General features: G+C 50.3%; 1 protein-coding gene across 6 annotated transcripts in view; it reads right to left on the reverse strand.

The window, feature by feature from the left end:
- Positions 1-20,441, reverse strand: part of ACBD5 (acyl-CoA binding domain containing 5) — an 803,722-nt gene that overhangs the window by 582,899 nt on the left and 200,382 nt on the right. For all 6 annotated transcript variants that reach the window (XM_069648118.1, XM_069648119.1, XM_069648117.1 and 3 more), the window contains one exon: positions 11,216-11,288. In XM_069648118.1, coding sequence (XP_069504219.1) covers positions 11,216-11,288 — 73 coding nt within the window. The remainder of the gene's footprint in view (positions 1-11,215; positions 11,289-20,441) is intronic.

Raw genomic sequence — 20,441 nt, forward strand, 5'->3', positions numbered from 1 at the left:
GACATTGCATGATGCAGCCGGAGAGCCATCTGGAAATGGAAGCCTTCGAGAGGGCCTTCCCTTGGTTCACAAGTCCAAAGTTCACAAACAGCTGTGATGTCTTTGGAAGACTCTGTGCGGTCCACGTAGAACTTCAGCGCTCTAGCCACATCCAGCGAGTGCAAAGTCCTCTCAGCCGGCGACAAAGGCGACAGGAAGAAAACAGGTAACACCAAGGACTTGTTGAGATGAAAGTCCGATGGCACCTTGGGCATGAAGGAGGGGGTGCGTCCTCGGCAGCACCCTCGTCTCGTGAAATGTCAAGTATGGAGGTTTACAGTAGAGGGCCTGGATCTCTCCCACTCGTCGTGCAGAGGTGATGGCCACAAGAAACGCTGTCTTCCAAGACAGGAACTTCAATGGTGCCGAATGCAGCAGCTCTAATGGCGGCCCCATGAGCCTGGTCAGCACCACGTTGAGCTCCCATGCCGGGGCCGGAGCCTTCACCGGCGGGAACGATCAGAACAGTCCTTTCATGAACTCCTTCACCAGGCGATGAGACCATAGAGATGACTGCCCCGGAGTTCTGGTGTAGTGGGAGATAGCCGCCAGATGGATCTTGATGGAGGCATGTGCCAGCCCCGCCTTGACCAGTGATAGCAAGTACGGCAGCACTTGAGGGGCTGTAATCCACAGAGAGTTAATCTTCTGTGCACGGCACCAGACAGAGAACCTCTTCCATTTGTTTCCATAGCACTTGAGAGTCGAGGACGCCCTGCCCTTTGCAAGCACCTCCTTGCAGTCCGCCGGGATATCATACCCACCGAACTCTAGTGCTGCAGGAGCCAGGCCTGCAGGTTCAGAGATCCTGGGTCGTGATGGAGGATGGTGCCTCCTTCCCGGGTGAGAAGACCTGCGTCCGTCGGTAGTTTGACCGGGGGAGACGCTGACATGTCCAGAAGGTCCGGGAACCAGATCTGCCTCGGCCATGCCGGTGCGACAAGGATCATCCTGCACCGCGACCGTCTGAGTTGACTGATGAGTCGCAGCAGCAACGGCAATGGAGGGAACGCATACAGGAATAGGCCGCACCAGGGGAATAAGAAGGCATCGCCCATGCTCCCCTGCTGTCGAAACCTGCTGGCGAACCTCCGGCACTTGGTGTTCGTCGCTGTTGCGAGTAGGTCGATCTGGGGATTGCCCCATCGGCGGAATAGGAGATCCACTTGATCCTGCCGCAGCTCCCACTCGTGGCACGAGCGCAGCTCCCTGCTAAGTGAGTTGGCGATGGTGTTCTTTATTCCTGCCAGATGGAATGGTCCCAGAAACATCCCTTGGGCGACGCCTAGTGCCATAGATCCTGCGCTTCCTTGGATAGGGCTGGGGATTTGGTTCCCCCTGCTTCCGGATGTAGAACATTGTGGTGGTGGTGTCGGTGAAGATCCTTACCACTTTGCCCTGGAGGGACGGAAGGAACGACCTGAGGGCCCAGAACACGGCTCTGAGCTCCAGGACATTGATGTGTAGCGATCTCTCCTCCGGCCTTTTGCGTGGAGATCTCCAGTGTGTGCTCCCATCCTTCCCGGGAGGTGTCCATTGTCACTGTCTCCTGATGTGCCGTGGTCTGGAAGTCCATGCCTGCCGCTAGATTGCGCGTGGGTGCCCCACCACCGGATCGCTTGGCGGAAAGTCTCGTTGCGTGAGATCCTGTCTTCAAAACTGCCCGCCGCTTGCATCCAACGGGCGTCGAGTAACTCCTGCAGTGGTCGCATCCGCAGCATGCATAGGCACACGAGGTATATGTACGAGGACATCATGCCGAGTAGGGACTTGATGGACCTCACCCTGGCCACCTCCATGGTCAACAGCCATTGTTCCTTGCCAAGGATAGCCTTCATCGTTTCATCCACTGTGTCGAGTCTGGCTCCCAGGAAAGGGCGTCTTGCGACGGTACCAAGTGGGATTTCGCAAAGTTGATAGAGAATCCCAGATCCATGAGCAGTTGGATGGTCTTCGCTGTGTGATCGACGGTGAGTTCCCTTGACTTTGCTCGGATGAGCCAATCGTCCAGGTAGGGGTAGATGTGGATCCCCTGCAGGCGCAGCCGCGCCGCCACTGGGGCCAGGCACTTGGTGAATACCCTGGGTGCCGACTTCAATCCGAAGGGAAGGGCCTTGAACTGATAGTGTCGCCCCTGGACCACGAATCGTAGGAATTTTCAATATCCTTTTAGAATGGGGATGTGGAAGTAGGCATTCTCCAAGTCCAGCGACGATAGGAAGTCGCCTTCCTCCAGCTGTCCCAGCACGTGCTGGAGGGTGACCATCCGGAATTTCTGAGACTTTATGTACTTGTTTAGATGACGAAGGTCCAGGATGGGTCGCCGGTCGTCTTCCGGACGAGAAAGTACCGCGAGTACACTCCGAGCCTCTTTGACACGAGTTCTATGGCTCCCTTTCTTAGCATCGCTCGTACCTCCAGAAGTAGTTGTGGGACGTGGCTTTACTTCCTGGCCACGGGTGGTATACGGGGACACCTTCTCTGAAATTCCAAAGTGTGCCCGCGGGCCAGGGCATCTAGCACCCAACGATCGGTGGAGATGGACTCCCACACGCTGATTAATTTCGCCAGTCGGTCTCCCACTGGGGTGCTCGGGTGGGGGCCCGACGCCACGGCCGGTTCAGTCCTGTTTCTTTGCGGCCTTGCCGCCTTGGCCTCCTTGGCGACGTGATCTTTCTGTCTTGCCGCGTCCTCTGTAGGCTTCCTGCGACGAGGAGCGGGCCGCTTGGCAGTACGAGGAACCACCGCGGAATCCTTTGGAGGCACCTTGCTTGCCTCCGGAGTTCCGAAAGGACAGCTGTCGTTGAAGAACACCCAAGGCCCGAGCCGTCTCGGAGTCCACCTTGATGGCCTGCAGTGACTCGTCCACTTCCTTGCCGAACAGGTTATTCCCGTCGAGGGGCATGTCCAGAACCCAGGTCTGCATGTCCTGGCGGAAATCGGTGGCCTTGAGCCAACCGCGCCGGCGAAGGCAAACGCTGTTGCCCATCTGGCAAAAGCCGGTGTCGGCGATGTCTGTGGCCACCGTAATGGCGTGGTCCGAAGCCACCTTGCCTTCCTGTAGGATTTCCAGGGCCTCAGCCCTCTTGTCGTCCCGCAGGAAGTCTAGGAGGGGAGCGATCTTGAACCACAGCTCCCTGTCGTAGCATGCCACGATCGCAAGGGTGTTGGACGCTTTAATAGTCGTTGCCGCCGACGAGATGATCCGTCGTCCCATGGCGTCCAGCTTCTTCCCCTCACCGTCCGGTGGGGATGTTGAAGTTGAAGTCATCGCCTCTGCCGATTTCTTATTGGCCGCCGCAGAGACCACTGAATCCGGGGACGGCTGTGCTCTGAGGAACATAGGGGTGGAGTCTGGGACCCGGTACTTCTTCTCGTACCGGTCTCTCTTAGCAGGAGCTGTAGACGGGTTCTTCAGGAGCGCCAGGCCCCTCGTCCCAGATGTCGTCCAGTAACGGGACTGAGAGGACAGTCTTCCTCTTGGCCTCCCGTCGCTGGTAGAAGAAACCCTCCTCCTGTTCTTCGGGGCAGAGCTGAAAGAGCTCAGATGCCCTGGCGATCATGGTGTGGAAGGAGCCAATTTCGTCGGGGTTGGGGGTGAGGCCCAAGCAGGTGGTGATGGGAGGTCCATTCCGTCGTCACCACCGTCGTCGTCGTCCGTCTCCGTTATCGTCTCATCCCTCGGACGAGGGGATGGGGTGAAGGCTGGAAGGGGGAGGAGGATGGACACATCTCCGCTTGTTAGGCGGGCTCCCCGACAGACCAGGCCAAACTGGGTCGTCGGTGGGGGGGTAAGGGCATCCTTGTCCTTATTTCCGTACACAGGGTCTGTATAGCCATCAAGATAGCTCCTGTATTGTCCCGTGGTACGGGCACCGGCTGCAACGGGACTGACGGCTGGGGTGTGGGGTCCTCCGTGGCCCCATCTTCCCCGTCGGCCCCCTCGTTGCTCTCTTCATCAGCCTCGTCGGGATCCTTCCCGTGGGCCCTGGATTCCTCAAACTTCTTGTCCAGGATCCTTTGGACGCTAGCCAACTTATCCTCAGGAGGTGGTATTCGTGTCCGTTATGGCTACCGTGCCCCCCCCCCCCCTCTTTCTCCTGCTAGGGTTTCACAGGGTCTTCTCGATAGGCAGAAAAGATGATTCCCTCTGGGGTGGCAGGGAAACTCTAGCCCCTGAAGCCATCTCCACTGGGGAAGCCTCCGTAGGTTTTGCCAGGGCCGCCACAACTCCTTCAATCGAGGCCTTAGCCGGGTGAATCAGGGCCTTCACAGCCTTGGGTGTGACTGAGGCTTCCACCTTGGGGGGGGAGGGTCGCCGCCTCGCTCCCCCTCGGCTGTCTCCGTCGGGATCGACCAGAGCTTCCCCCTAAGCTTACCCAGGTTCTATGACTTCCTCTTCACCGTTGGCTCGTGGTTGATGGCGTCAGTGATAATGCGCCCTGCCTAGCAGCCGAGGAGCCCGACCGATCGGCGCTCCCGGTGCCCACGGACACGCAGTGCTTTGCCTTTTGTTGGGCCCCCGTCGCCGGAGCGCCCTCAAAGGTCTTAGAAGACCGCTCGGACTTCTTCTCACCTGCTGCTGGGCTCTTCCCCTCCAGACAGTTGGTGAGTCGAGTATGACGATCCTTCATTGTCCGTTCGGACATGTTCTTACAAAACGCGCAGTCCTTCTCCACGTGCGATTTGTCGTCGTGAAGGCAGTAGAGGCACCGAGAGTGCTTATCCTCAAAGACGTTCTACAGTCCGCATCCAGGGCAGCTCCTGAACAGCTTGGGTCCAACAGGCATCATGCTTCCTTTGTCCTGGGCCATGACCAAGCGGGGTAGGCCTCAAAGATCTTCTGGAATCCTCAGAGAAGTGGAAAACTCAATGAAAAGATGCCCTTGAGGGGTGCCGAAATTCCGAAAACGGGTCCCCGTTGATCGGAATTATAATCGGTGGAGCTTGAGGCTCGATTGACCGAAAATATAAGAGTAAACTCTTCAAAAAAACACAAAATGCAGTAAAAGCTCGAGAGCTACAGCACAAGGACTCCCAACACTTGAACGTGCGGTAAAAATCTGAAGATGGCTGCCAGAGGAGGGGCTTAGGTAGAGGGCAGTCATTGGCTGGGGGCAGTATGAACCAGAGACCAGTGATTGGTTACTAGTAGAAAGACAGTTCAGAAATGAAACTGAAACAGATTTTTTTCGTTACCGAGGATTCCCAGCCTGACTGGGAATATTCATGAGCATGTGAATCCATGCCAGACCCCATGCTGGAGAAAAAGCTTGTTATTAATGTGGCATTCAATACAAATTACTGGGTGAAGTGTATATCCATCTCTGGTATTCTCTTAAATGATAGTAGATATATGTGAAGTCATTCCTTGGTTAGAAAAAAAAATATTTTTTGCTTACATTTTTTTTAAAAATGTATATTATGTCGTGTTTTATTGAATCATGTTTTATGGAATTACTCTGTATTCTAAGTTTTGTAAAGGTTTATACAAACCAAAACAATAATAAAAAATAATAAAATTATCATCAAAATAGCAGGATGCAATAACCTCTCTTGGAATGGTCTTGTCGCCACTCAAGGCGTAGTACCATAACTCGCCCTGCAAAATCTCCCCACCTCCATGGGCCTGGTCTCCACCCAGGTGATACTTCCGCAGTACACTACCCACAGGATTGTAATCAGCAAGCGTCTCCCCCTCTCCTGGCCACCTGGGAGGAGACTCTAGGAAGGGTTTTATTGGGGGATCCGCAGGATTCTCCACAGAGCCGATAGCCCATTCCACCTCCTGCTGCATCATGGGAAGCACAAACAAATTCCACAATCCCGCTGGGAGTGGAGGATGGGAAGACAGAGCTAGGAAGGAGATCGGGGTCTCTGGGTTTTCCGACTCGAGCAATGTTTAATAAAAGTCTGCAAATACACTGAACTTATCTGAATCAGAGTGCCTGAGAACCCCACTCCCATCCCTAATCCGCATGACACTATTTCTAGTTTTCGGTTTCTTCAATTTATAGGCTAGAAACCTACTGCTATTCTCCTATTCTCAATCGAAAGAAAGCCAAAATTGTTTTGGTTCGATTTAGGGAATTGGCTGTCTCAGAGGCCATCAGGGCTTCTAAATTAGATCTGGCCAATCCCCATTCTCTCAACACCCTCAGGGTTTTATCTTGGACACATACCGTCTTCCGGTCCATCACATGTGACTCCAATAAGGCACATGTGCGTTTATTAGCAGAGAAGTGTGCAGCAGAGTGGCTAATAAACTCTCCCCTCATCACTGCTTAGCACCCCCCCTGGGAGAAGCCTCCAGACATCTACCAAATCAAGCTCCCGTAGAACACTCGTCAATTCCAATGACCGCTTATAATCAGCAGCGTGGGGTGTCTTGTCCACAGCTGGGTCTGGGCCAAGTCCCCACCCAAAAGCAACCCACCTATAACAATGACAAATTCAGCCAAAATGGGGAGTAGAGATTCCAGATATTCAGGCTGATTTTCACTGGGCAGATAGCATAAAGCCAAAGTCACTGGATGTCCCAGCATGGTCCCTCTCACCAGATCCTCGAGAACCTTGCCCTGAAGAAAAGGAACCTCCTTGGTGAGCAATATGGCCATCCGTCTAATTTTTCTCCCCGCCAAGGCAAAATATTGTCTAGGAAAGGCCTTATGCTTCATCCTAAACTCCTCCACAAGGAGCAGGTGGGTTTCCTGGATCACTGCAATACCTATCTCAGATGTCTGGAGCCTCCTCAACATTCACCTCCTCTTGGATGAGGAGTTGAAACTTTGTGCGTTGAGTCGCTATCCTAAGAAATTCCTCTCCCACCATCAAAATTTAAATCAACTGTTCCGGTCGTTGCTTCCAAAAGGCACCGAATGCCCCACACAACCCCCCAGAACCTCTCAACAACTGAAACACTGAAAAAAAAACCCAGAAAAACACTACTTGAACCTCCCACCTGCCCCCTCCCTGTGTCCCTCCCCTCGCCTCCCCTCCCCTTCTCATCCCATCGAAACCTGCCCGCCATCGCCTTTGGGCTATAGGGAGGTGCATGCCGGGTCCATCCCCGGGCCAGGCTCGATCAACTAGGGCCAAATGGCATCCCAACCTTAATATTAATCCAGAGTACCTGACTGGACCATAGAGGTACATGTGGAGCCGGACCTTGGAGCCACCGTGTCCAAGCATTTATTTGGCAACAAGTCACACCTCTAAGCTCCTCAGAGCACGCATCTAGCCGGCTCCCCCACTGCAGCACCCGATGCCAGCTTTCTCTGGGGGACGTTATCAATTCCCAGTCGATGGTCGGGCACCGACCTTGGGTGGCAGGAACTCAGTTGTGGAGACGTCCGATCCAAGGATGCCTCACCATGCACTTGGCACACCCACACATTCTGTTTTGGAGCCCTCGGGCCGGGCAGTGAAGTGGGTTGGGGAATAAATGAGGGGCAAGGACGCCCCTCCACCATGGAGCCAGTCAGCAAGGCTGAGTGTCTGAAAGACCGGTCTTGCATCAGTGAGTACCAGGCGCCATCTTGAAACAAGAGTGTGGCTCCGACCGCCCACCCAGAGTACTGCTTCTTGCCGAGAAGTTAAGACTCCCCCCAAGATCCCACTTGTCGGGGATCAACTCCGGAACACCATCTGTAAGAGTTCATCAGAACCCGGACCCCAGGCAGGCCCATGACAACCCTCGGCTCACAGAGCACTCTACAAGTGCGACTGCTCCGGAGCTCGGCTATGCCCTTGTAAAAGTTAACTTCTAAGTGGTTTAAAGGTCTAGGCCCACTAAAACAGGATGCCTAAGCAACTTTACACCAACAGCACGCTAGAAGACATTCTACAAATATTATAATGGAGTGTAGAACTGCATTGTACATATATACTACCTATAGACCCTAGACCTAGCAGAAAAGGGTAAACTATTGTTTTTGATTTGTCCTATTCAATAAGAGCCATGTGATCCGACAAAATACTTTGGCCAAAATCATACATTTGTGCCCCTCTGGACCATCTCTCTATAGAATAAATGATTCTATTATTACTCTACATGATCCATAGCTCAACATTTAAAGGTTATACAAATATAATGTCATGCTAGCCGAGAGATTTCTTTTTTAAAGGACAATTGCATCTTGCATTTGAACTGTTGAGTATCTGGCAAGATAACAGTTTTACATATTAGGAATTCATACTAAAATTACACACATAACCTATTTGTCCTTGGTTATGAAGCAGGGGAAAAAAGGGTATCCGGTCATTGCATTGACAACCAAAGCATCGACGGTCAAACCATCTAAAAAAATAAATAGCATCTAATGCATTTTTTTTAGATGGTAAAGGGTTTAGTTTAATAAAAATGGGGTTTAAAGGTTAAAAAGGGGGGTGGGGTTGGAGCCCCCCCACAACCCCCATTAAAAAGAAAAAAAAAATGCATTAGATGCTTTTTTTTTATTTTTTAAGATGGTATGGCATTAGATGCTTTGGCTGTCGATGGAATGACTATAAACTGGGGAAAAGCTATATTCAGAAAACCTGGGAAAACAGGCTTCTTACAAATCTGCAATGTGCTTGGCTAAATCGTATTTTCCTTTACAGCTGCATCTATTTCAGCTTTCCGGTTTATTGATAATGCTGCCTGATCCAAATCCTACACAGCTCCAGCCAAGAAGCTTCCAAGCACACACATGATTCATTGAGAAAGGGAAGAAGCAGTTGTAACATTTGAGGTTCTTTATGAGAAATCCAAGCAATCTTCTAATCTCCCCACCCGTGCACGTTACTATCAAAGGGAAAGTTGCAGAGTCTTCCAAGCAGGGATGTCAATATGTTAGGCAGAATCCAGTGCGGTTCCCTTAGGGAGCCCTACACAAGATTAGGACTACAGGTGAGAGCAATAAATCCCCTTTGGTATCAGTCTGTACCACAAAGATTTAGTTGGTAACTGTGGCTGAGCAGTCAGCCCTATCTCAAGAGGGAGATGAGCAGTATTCAGGGTTTACACAATAGGCCCACTAGACTATGGAACCAGGAAACACTGACCAAACCTTTGTATTTAAAAAGTAGATATATATTTATTTTATACACTTCTAATAAAACACATGTATCACAGTCATCAAGCAAGTTAAATTAAGTCAAAGGAAAAATATACACACTCCCAAGTTGAATTGTAGACCAAGTGAACCAGAGTGAAAACTGAGCAAAACAGCACACTGACAACTACACACAAGGGATCCTCTAACAATTCCTCACAAGGGAGGGAAAGCACAGGTTATCTAGAAATAGGTTCTTATCCACCCTAGCAACACTTCCCATCAGTTTGTGAACCAGTTCAGCAAGACAGCGCATCAGTATAGGCAATACTTAAAATGAAAACTGAGCAAAATGGCATTTCACAATGATTAGAAAAGGGAAGGAAAGGGTAGTTACAAGAAATAGGTGCACCAACACAGTTCTCAGTGAGAATCAATCTAAAGAAAGCAGATCTAACAAATGTGGCCAGAGTCAGTAGGCCTGTGCCAGAGTCACTGCTACAGGGCAAGGGCCCAGGAGCAAAATGTTCTTGTAGCTGCAGTCAAGTCTTTGGTTAACAAATTTGAAAAGGTGGTTGCAGAAGTGAAAAGACAATGTTAAGAGAGAGGGGCGGCCGACCCAACAGGTAGGTAAAGGATTTAAAACACCTTTAGTGCTACCGCGAAGAGAGGGCGGCCTGGCGGAACAATGTACCTTTAAATGAAGAAGTGGCTCCTGCGGTGGCAGTTGTTCCTGGTAGTTCCTGCAGTTCGGGTGATCCAGCAGAGGAAGAGAGGCCCTCATTGTGGAGGAAGGTTCGAGTCACTGCACTACCAAGGGATGAAACCAGCTGCGGTGCTGCCCGAGGAATAAAAGGTACAATCCTTTAAATCGCGGTCCGGGTGAACTGGTGCCTGGCTATCCGGCCTTCGAGTACGGGAGATTCGACCAAGGCAGGTCTGGGAAGGCGATAGGCAAACTAGTTGGCCCCACCAGCTCAAGGGAAGAAGGCTCTTAGAGGTGAAGATCTTCTCTCGTCGTGTGGAGAAAAGTGGTGAGACGCTGCAGCAGGGCTTCACCGGTGGTTCAGTCGTTGCAGATGTCTTTGGCTTCTCTCTTCTTCGGCTTCTTAGTTCCAGTGGCGATGTCTTGCTCTTCCAGTCCTCAGGACCCTGCTTTTATGCAAAAAGATCCCCATTCATACAGCCTAGCTGTCACTCACACAGTGGAGTGGTCATCTTGGCGGGAGACCCTACAGCCTATCAGGATAGAGTGCGACATGGGTTGCTGAGGCAACCTTGCCCAGGGTCCTACTCCCTCCTCCCACACAATGGACCCACCCCAGACTCACTCGCGCCAGAAGGAGGGTTTCTGGGCAGAAGCCCACCAAACGGACGAACAAAGGATCCCCGACCTGGGTTAGGATTGTAGAGAAAGACCCGAGAAAGAAGTTATATTAAAGTTCTGGCAAATAAAACCTACCGGAGTAAAGTTAATATTAAAATGCACCGGTGGTATGTTAGAGACTGTCAGAAAAAGTGGTAGCCTCGAACAATGGGAAAATCCCATAGGGAAATATTCGCGGTCGAATATTTATGGTAGTAACCACTGCTACCAGCCAGAAACCCCCCAGAGAGAGGGACTGTAGGGTACCCTCTTGAAAATGAACATAGGGGAAAAACTATTAACCCCTTCCAGTACCTCCATAGTAATATGGGTTGTACTGGTTTAGTTCATAGGATTGACTAGTAAAGTCAATGGGGACTTTACATGCCCTGGGAGACAGTAGTCAGTCCGAGGGTATGGAGTCTATGTTTGGGGGTCGCTACGACACCCCTCTGTCACTGGACTGAGGGTGCTGTGTAACATGTGAATAAAGATGGTTCCTATGGGGGTGAGAAAGATCCCATAGTCATTAAACACAAAAATATCCTAGAACACACATAGCAAAAATGCCTAAGAGTGGGAAAAAGAGCCTCATTCTTAGCAGGTAAAAAGAAATAAACCCTTCAAATCCAGCAAAGCTGCTGGGGGACTCTATAGGTAAGGGAAATTAGCCATAGAATGAGAATAGCATACTATTATTGGACTAAATAATATATTTTCTCTTAGAATGAAGGACTTTTCAGCACAAACAAAAAAAGTAATTGGAGAAGCCCACCTTTTTCATTTCTTCGACATACGCAATCATTGCTTCTTCTTTGGACATGGTTCCAAGGGTACTCCAGGCATCCCTGTAAACAAGGCACAATTAAAAACAATTAATACAATTCATCGATTTTAGATTTAGAACCTCATTATCAATTGTCAGCAGGGCCTTGATAAATTAGTTACATGGGAAACGTGCTTCACATTAACGTTTAAACTAAGCATCATTTGGGCAAAATATGCTTGCAAAAATAGTTACTGACACTACATCGGGCACCTGTATAACAGTGCAGTGGTGTTGTGCACTATGGGTTATCACACCTGCAATGAAAAAGGACAATACAAATGTTATATTGTATTAGAACTGATAGAATGGTAGGTGGCTTTCAAGAATGTCTGAGTGGAGGTAAGATGTGAGGTGAAAAGTCCTAAACTGTGCCTACGTTTTCTGCTTTTGATTTTTCTTGAGTGGTTTACCAACATTTTCCCCTGAGGACTCATCCAAAGCCTCCTACAGGACGTTAATCCCATATATGCCCCTCAGAAAGCATAAGCATCTCATGGTTGGTATGGCCCAAAAGCACCTTGGCCTTGAATAGTTGGATGACTTGGCCACACTGGTAGGTAGTCATTCCAGCGAATAATAGTGGAGAATAGCAAACTTTCAAACCTCAGGTATCCCTACCGGAAAATCCTCTGGTGCAACCCATCATCAAATCTAACTGGTAGGCACTGTTTTGTACAGAAGAGTGAGCAGGACATGGCTTTTGACATATACTGTCATAGCTACTGCCTGCCTTAAAGCAACAGCTAAAGTTCAGACAATCAAGTATGACTTGTTTTTGAATGGTGTTTGGATTAAATCCTGTGCCACACTTTGAGAGAAAGCCCAATAAGAAGCCTTTGAAAGCTGAAAGTGGCAGTATCCACCAGTGATTGGGTGGTTGCCAAAGGTTGGAATGGATTTGGGGGTCTGAGAAAACTGCTGAGCACCCAAGTGCGAACTAACGCAAGGCTCTGTAAACTTTCCTTGTTGAACCTGTACTGCCAAACAGAAGAGCCAGAGGCCTATGGATGCTACTCGAGACAAATAACTGCAAAGAACATGGCAAGATCTCCGAAAGTAACATTGGGGCCGCGCAAGTCTGTCACAGTAAAGCATGGTCCACAGGAGATGCACCTTCAGCAAACCAGACCACTACACCATGTCACAGTTACAGCAGATCAGTACAGTGGCATCACCAGTAGCTTCAGAGAAGTCCTTGTTGCGTGAAGATCCTCTTCGTTGCCACTGAACCATCACGCCATCACCAGAACTGCCACCACTGTCCTCTCACCTTGTGTCGAACAGAGTGCATCAGTCAGCATTTGTAAACAACTGACAATGCCAGAATCCTGAGTTTTCCAGACATTGGATCACCATTGGAAAGGCATTTGAGTGATTCCAAAGGTAATCCCCATCTCTAGCATTGGGCCACTCTTCAAAATTGGATCCCACACTTACCACTACACACTACTCACCATACCAACCAATACCCCGCCCAGATAATCAGAGACTGAGCTCTCATTTTTCATATGGAAGATTGAATCCCGGATGAGCATGTACAAGAACACAGGAAACTCTGGGTACAGACCTTATTCCCGAAGGTCCCGGCTGACCACAGACTTTACAGCTAACCAGAATATGTAGTATCAAATCCAAAAAAAACACACTTTTAGACCGAGATACTTCGGACTCCCCAGGAAAACGAATGCAATACAGTACTTTCCATCAACATTTGAAACATTGGTCAATGCACAATTATTATTATTATGCTATTTATTGAGTACGGATCTGGCTTCATGATGCAACAGAGCGCTTTACAGAGCTATACAACAAAGAAAAACAGAGCACTTTACAGAGTTATACAACAGTACAGATGCATAACAGAGTGCTTTTCAGAGGTAACAACAGAACAATGTCCGGGGGTAGGATACAGAGGGTCACAGAGGAGGGGTACAGCTGCACTGGGCAGCAGGGAGGAAAGGGGCAGACGGCATCTAGCACGTCAGGTGGCCCAGGAGGCATCCGCCTCCTCGATACAAGACACGCTGTCTAGGCAAGTGACTTTGCACGATTCCGCCGCCCCCATTGCCGGTAGGCCTAAAGAGAAACAAATGTTGCCTCTCCATGGTGTGGTTATAGACTGAAACCATGCTGCCCATGAATATGGTTTTGGCACATCCAAGGGGATAGCAACATATGTGGATGTGTTAATACTCCTTTAAGCTTCTGTCAGCTTTTTGCGTTTGAAGTGAAATGGCTAGGACACTGGCCTTTAAAGGTGAAGTTGCAACAGCTGGCTACAACCTCCTCCATCTTTTTGAATTAGTCTCTGTGACAAATAAAGGGTATTTGTCCCTTCTCCCCAAGGGGGAAGCCTCCCCCATTGAGCCTAGGGAGTTGAGCCGATGCAATGCAAGACCCTCCCTAGGGGTCTGGGCAAGTTGGACCTCACGGGGAGAGACACCTGCTTAGGGAACAAAGACTCCTGTTCTTGTGAGGAACCGCCTGGAACATCCATCATACTAGCATATATGGGACTATCAGATGTGAAGAACATTAGAAGATCCAGAGATTTGGCTGAAGACAAAACAGAAATGCATCATTATGTACAAAGAAAAGGATCTGACTCTTTAAGGAGAGACGTATATATAACAGATGAGTAGACTGAAAGGAGAGGGCCCACCAAGGACAGGCGAAGCACAGAGAGACAGGGGACACCCCCTGACAGTGTGACGCCTGGAGGAGGTGGATTCAAAGAGAGCTGCGGAGACTGCGACTCTTGCAATGCTAAATGCCAGAGGGAAACGCTGGGAACCTGGCGTTTTAGAGAGGCAGAGGAGAAGGGAGTCCTAATCCCGGTGGTGGCGTGATCACAATGACTTCATGGTGGGCGCCAAAATTACCACCCCGGGGAGTGAAAGAGACGCCCTGCTACCCACACCGATAGTCGGTCGCAACAAGAGAGCAGACAGAGGGCAGGACACAGACAGCATTAAGAAGCACAAAATCCAAAGCGGAGGAAGAGAATGCGAGCGCCAAGCCTGATAGCGTTCCCATGCATATACAGAGGTAACGGTGAAAAATGGGGGAACCAGAGGGCAACGTGGCATTGTTGTGGAATGGGAGAAACCCATCCAAGTGAAATTAACAACTGAATATAAAGCCATTTAGGTGGAACTGTGTTAATGTGAGAAAGAGAATAATGAATAAGCCTAACAGAGAAGTCATTGAGAACTGGGCACACATGCCCTGAGAAGAGGCGAAAGTACCCCATGGTTTACAAAGTAAAGAGTGGAGCAAACCAGAGAGATAATTCTATAAATATGAATGTGAAGTGAAATCAAGTAAACCACATAAGAGGAGAGATTATCCAACTGGACAACCCCAGGAGAGGAGGGAAGGACAAGTACAGGAAAATATACCCAACTCAAGAAGACCTGGGTTACAAGAGTCAGAAAGGCATACAAACCTAGATCAAAGTATACGAAAGTGTTAAAAAGGGGTGTCAAAAAATTGTCCCTAAAGAGGGGATAAAACCTAAGTGTATTGTGAAAGAGCTACATGAACTTATCAAGAAGGTGGCAAGAGACCATTTAAAGAAATCATAATAAAGAGAACTTTGGAGTAAAGAGATATTGCCATAAGAGACAACCAGGAGAGAGAAGATATTCTCCTGGTCTAATTTAAGTTCGTTAAGATAGTAGTAGGGTCGGGGGGGGCGCTGTTGGGCAGCCAAGCAAGATGGCTGCTTGAGATGATAGCTCCAGCCCTACGGAATCCGAAAGTCAAATAAATCTGTTTGTGCCCTTGGGTAGCAGACACCAGCAGCATGTATGCACAGGGGAGCTACTTGATTACATTTGGATTGAGTCGCTGGGGGGTGGGGGGCCCTCTGCGGCCTTCGCCTACCTGTGGCAGTGTGAACATCTCCGAGGGCAGCTCCTGCAGTGCCCGCATCATCGGCGGCCCTACGTCAGGCCTGTGCCATCCTCCTGGACCAAGGGGGCGGAGGGACTATCTGGTCCCCGCGGCCGTTGGCTGCGCTCTGGAGCATTCGTGAGACGCGAGATCTGCTGCCCTCGCTGGCGTGCATAGTGCTGCGAGTGCCTCAGGAGCGAGGCTGCGACCTACAACTGCTGCAGCCTTTGCTGGAGATACCTGGCTGGGACGCGGGCTGGTGTCCTGCTAGGCCCCGTTGTCCCAACCCTCCCTTCGATCTGGGAAGCCTCCTATTGTCACTAGTGCTGGCACATTTCCCCTTCCTGGTGGCCCCTGTGCCTTACGCCGGTCTAACCACTGATGCTGCGACTGGGCCATACATCGGAAGTGCCCTCCATTAAGGCCCTGCTGGTGGCACGCTGCGCCCTACTGTTAACCCCCATTCCTAGGAGTAGCTGCGAGGCGCTTTGATGCCCATATGGAGTCGCGGTGCTGCTGGACGCCTCGGACCCTGAGTGAGTGCCCCCTTTTTTTTCTTCTGCCAGCGCTGGGCCTGCTTGAGTACTGAACGGAGGGAGTGGTTGCTTGGAGCCGGCGTCCCCACCCTGTCACTGGGCCACATACATCTAACCTGCCTTGCTGTCCAGACCGGGGGCAATCCCATCCTGTTATCACCGTCGCATTATGCTAGGGTATAGCCTTACATATTCACTGAATTGGGATTTTGCACCGCAGACCAGGCCCCAGTTGGACGTGGGTCTCTGAACCCGTTGGGGGCCAGGGCTGCTACCCGAGTGCGATTTACTGTGCCCCCTGAATTACTACGCCCGACCCAGAGACCTCAGCAATGCCTTCTCCCTGCACTGTGACATCCGGTGGTCCCTGGCAACTCCAGCCTGCTGTGCTACACACTGAGCAACATCCGAGGCATTGTGAGCCACACCAGCCTTCAACTAATACGACACTTAGGTGGCCTTCAGAATAACTGGGTACTTGACCTTCTGCCAGCCTCCCGCCTCGCACGAGTGGCTTGCTGCCTCTGGTGCCGCTGCGCGCCCCGCCCTCCCCCCCGTCCCCGCCCTCTGCTGCCCTGGGGCACTCCAAAATCTTGTATTGGTTGGCACCGTGGCCGGCAGAGTAGCGCACCTGTTCTGCGCAGCGGTTGTATGCCCTGTGACTGCTGCCTTTGGCTATACATCCTTGTGCCTCCACATAAATGCTGCAGTCACAGTAGTACCACGCGCTTAACACCCTCTGCATGCGGGTCAGTTAAGCATCCGTCCAGTGAGGGCCTACTGTCGGTCCGACAGCCGTTGGTGCCTCTTCAAACCACTTCTGTATCTACATCACTGATTTGTGCAACCTCCATTGTCTAAACCATATGATATTTGACATCATTTAGGTGTTCAATCAGCGCAACACCCTGCGGCACCACACAGCTGAGTGAACAAGCATGAACCTTCATTCCACGGGTAATGAACCGGCAGTCTGACTAAAAACAATATGACTAAGGGTGCTGCATGGAAAAAGAAAGTCCCTATGGCTACATACACCAGCACCCCGTCCAAGACCCCAGCGCTGCTTGTTGATCCCCCCCCCCCCGGTGGTCGAGCTGGCCCCTACCACCTCGTTGGCAAGGGATGACTTTCTCCTAACGACTATGCAAAATGGATTCTTGCCAGTGAATGTAAAGCTCAACGACATAGTCTCTACTATAGTCAGATGCCGGCGACAACAAGTCAACAGAGAAAGCAAGAAGGTCACAAACAACTGCAGGCCCCATAGACCTTCCCCTGTGATACTAAAGGAAACGGGGAGAACGGGAGGCCAAGTGGGACTCGTTATGTAATCAGAGAAACACGTCCCAGTGCAATGAACAAAGTTCGAAATGCGAAGTTGATAAACCTGAACTGTAATACTAAGGAAAAGAGGATTAGAAGTAAACCTGTGAAAGAGACTGTTGACCAGTGGAGACGATTACCCTGGGAACAGGGGAGAATATGCCATCTTTCAACAGATTCCAATTGGAACACACCAGAGAAACGAGAATATAAAGTACAGCTAAAAGGTGTTGATAAGATCAAAGATAACCCAGATAAACCAAAGCTAACAAAAAAGAAGATTAATTAGCCAGAAAATATCTCTCATCTAAGAAAATAGATCCCACAAGCATATACATGGCCAAACAGACTGGGTCAAAAGACAAACAAATTGCACGAAAGGTTACTTGGAGAGCGCTCCCTAAGGATAAGAGAAAACACAAAGACATTATAAAGGAGTTACTGGATTTGGTGCCAAAGGTGACTAGAGACTGCCTAAATATTGGCTATTAAGAAGTGTACGAAACCTGAAGGTGCCTCCCTGACTAGTCCCCAGGGATCTGTCATCCAGGTAGCCAGGACACGGCCATCGCAATTGGATTCAGTTCCTGGGGGTGGACCAGTGCGGGAGGATCACCTGGATGAGGGGTCCTTGGGGAGTGGAGGTGGGACACCAACGGGTGCGATGCGGTACCAACCCTCAACCTTTTCCCCAGTCTACCATGTAGGATACTCAGACACTCTACCCCCATCCCCTTTTTTCCCCAACAAGAACACTCTTACACCACGAAAGACAACGGACTAACATGAGAGCCGTTTACCTGACATGTCCCAACACAAGGGTCAGGCAAAGTCAGGCAATTAACCAGAACCACACACACCTGACGGCCCTTTCCCTTCCCCACAGGGATAAAAGGTGGAGCACAACAGCACACTAAGAGAAAGGCAAACCGCACAACGAGACAGATATCCCAGGGTGGCAGTTCAAGAGGAGGAGAAACGTGGCGAGAACCGAAGTGGCGACAAGGAGAGAAGTGACCTTGCCCTTATTTACCCCGACCCACAAAGCCTCCGCGAAAGGAATCATGAGACCGCGAACAATAGCCAGCGTGTGTTGCTGCAGATGTAAACGGTACACAGAGCCTTCCTGCACCGATAATCAGGACAGAGAGAGAGAGACGCTCGCTACCTTGGTACCATCCTTGACTCCAGTGACAAGAAAAGCCAAGCGGTTCATCACAGCCGGTCAGTCGAAGGGAGGGCCGATAAGAAACCGAACTGTGTTGAACGAAAGTTGCGAATGGCAAATTAGGAGGAAAACCAGCTGCAGAGGGCCCGGCACCACAATAGACTCTGGATAATTCCCCTATTGTTGAAGCTACCGATACCAGAAGGCCCTAGGAGAGCTGCAAGGAAAAGGTCAAAGTGTGACGCTCACCTTGTATCCACAGGGACGCCACCCGACTGGTCTGGAGCGCTTCTAGGACGGATGCACCTCCCCCGGGGCATCTCGCTGCCGTGGGCTTAGCCTGGAAGACAGGAGTTCAGTTTTAGCCACAAACACCTTCTCTCGGGGCCCGCCTCCCAAGTGTCCCTTTGCGACCCCCCCTTGGAGCCTCTCTCACCTTGGATTTCGATAAGGTGCGTTCTCCTTCCTGCCGTTCTGTGCAGGGGCGCGTCGTGGTGGGCACCTTTCCGCCGAGTTACTTCACTGGCGTGGGCCCGGGTGACCAGGCCGGCTGCAACTCCCCTCTTGTGGCAAGTCTTTAGTCTTTTTAAGAATAAGTGTCTGCAATAGTTGTCACCCTGTTGATCTTCTCCTTCTCTCGATGCAGAAGGGGTGATGGCGACGACCAGCAGATGGAGAGGGCAGTGCTCGAGTAGGTAAGAGAATACGCGAAGCACGGCGCTATGAGCGTCTTTGAAATAGGCTAACCTGTGCTATCCTTCCTTGCAGGTTGCAGAGAAGTTCCTGTAAGAAATGTGGCCAGATGGAAGCGGAGCGCAGAATGGAAGATATCCGGTCAGTGATGGAGTTCCAGGAGAGCTTCGGTAAGTAAGCGGAGCCTGAGGCGATGGAATCGGAAGATGAAGGCTAACTGTCCTCATCTTGTCTCTCCTCTCTAGGATGTTACTAGTGGAAGAAGGTGAGTTCCAGGAAGGTTCTGGATTGATCGAGGAGCTGGAGGCAGAACAGGTAAAGATGAATAACTGTGTTGTTCTTCTTCACCCAAGAGATGCAGGCCAAGCATGCTGCAAGAAGGTCTTGGTGAACGTCACGCTGCAAGTGCAGAACAACGCAAAGCGCGTGCCTCAGCTCGGACGTGGCTTAAATAGCCAGCAGGTATCCCAGGTGCCTTCAGGGCAGACCACGCCCTAGATGCTAGACTGCATGATGCAGTTCCACATTGATCCTTGTGGGGGCAGCCATGTTGGTCCATTGCCCAATGGAAACACTACCAGCCGTATGAGCCTGGCACCAACGGAGCCAGGACTGGCTCCAGGACAGCCGAGAGGGGCATGATTGGGCCCTTGGGGCTTTGCAGGAATACTGTGGCGAGGGGCAGAGGCCCTGAGGTACCAGGCCAGGGGTTACGGTCGTGACACAAAGTGGTCATAGAGGGGTCTAGCAAAATGCCCTTTAAAGGCGCAAGTCTTTGACCACCACGTAATTTGAAAACTAAGGGAAATTAATCCGGCATAATGAGAAATGAGAAGGAACTGTGTTTGGCAAAAGTGAACCCGACGGAGGGATCTCCACAGTGGATTGTTTAAAAAGACATTAAGATTTGTGAATGCAAAAGGAGAAATCTTGTAAATAAAAGCCGTAGTGAACCCGACAGAAGGAGGCTGCTATTCGAGAGGGATATGAGCCCGGAGGAGGGGGATCCAGGAGTCAAAAGCCATCACCCACGTACATACAGAAGGGAAATTTTTGTTTTATTATTTTGTACCCATCAGATCCTCGGAGGCAAGAGACTTTTTTGTAGAAAATAGCCTTAACCACAGAAGATCCTGATTCCTTCAAAATGGAACTGTAGTCTTGTACTGGGAAAGCTCGAGAGTGTGCTATGCTCAGGAGTCCCGCTTTGTTCCATGCTCAAAATGTGGGGAAGGGAGCTCCCTGGCTATAACAACCTGACTTATCATTTGTGAACACTTCTTTCTTGTGAACACTATCCCACACACTTTTTTTCTATTTAGTTGTAAGGATTGGCAATCGTTTTTGTTTAGTATAGGCCCTTTTATTTGACAAGGCGCCACCTGCCTTATTATTTGATGGTCGTAACTTGCTCCCATCTTAGATTTACGTTAGGCATTTTTCCAACCTACCTATACAGTTTAACAAACACCCCTGAACTGTGATCACTTGTGTCTATCTTTACTGTTTCCACCATGAGTTCCTTACAGAAGATACATTCTAAAAATACAAG

The sequence above is a fragment of the Ambystoma mexicanum genome, chromosome 2q, assembly GCF_040938575.1.
Source record: "Ambystoma mexicanum isolate Mex_15411 chromosome 2q, UKY_AmexF1_1, whole genome shotgun sequence".
In the NCBI taxonomy this organism is placed as follows: Eukaryota; Metazoa; Chordata; class Amphibia; order Caudata; family Ambystomatidae; genus Ambystoma; species Ambystoma mexicanum.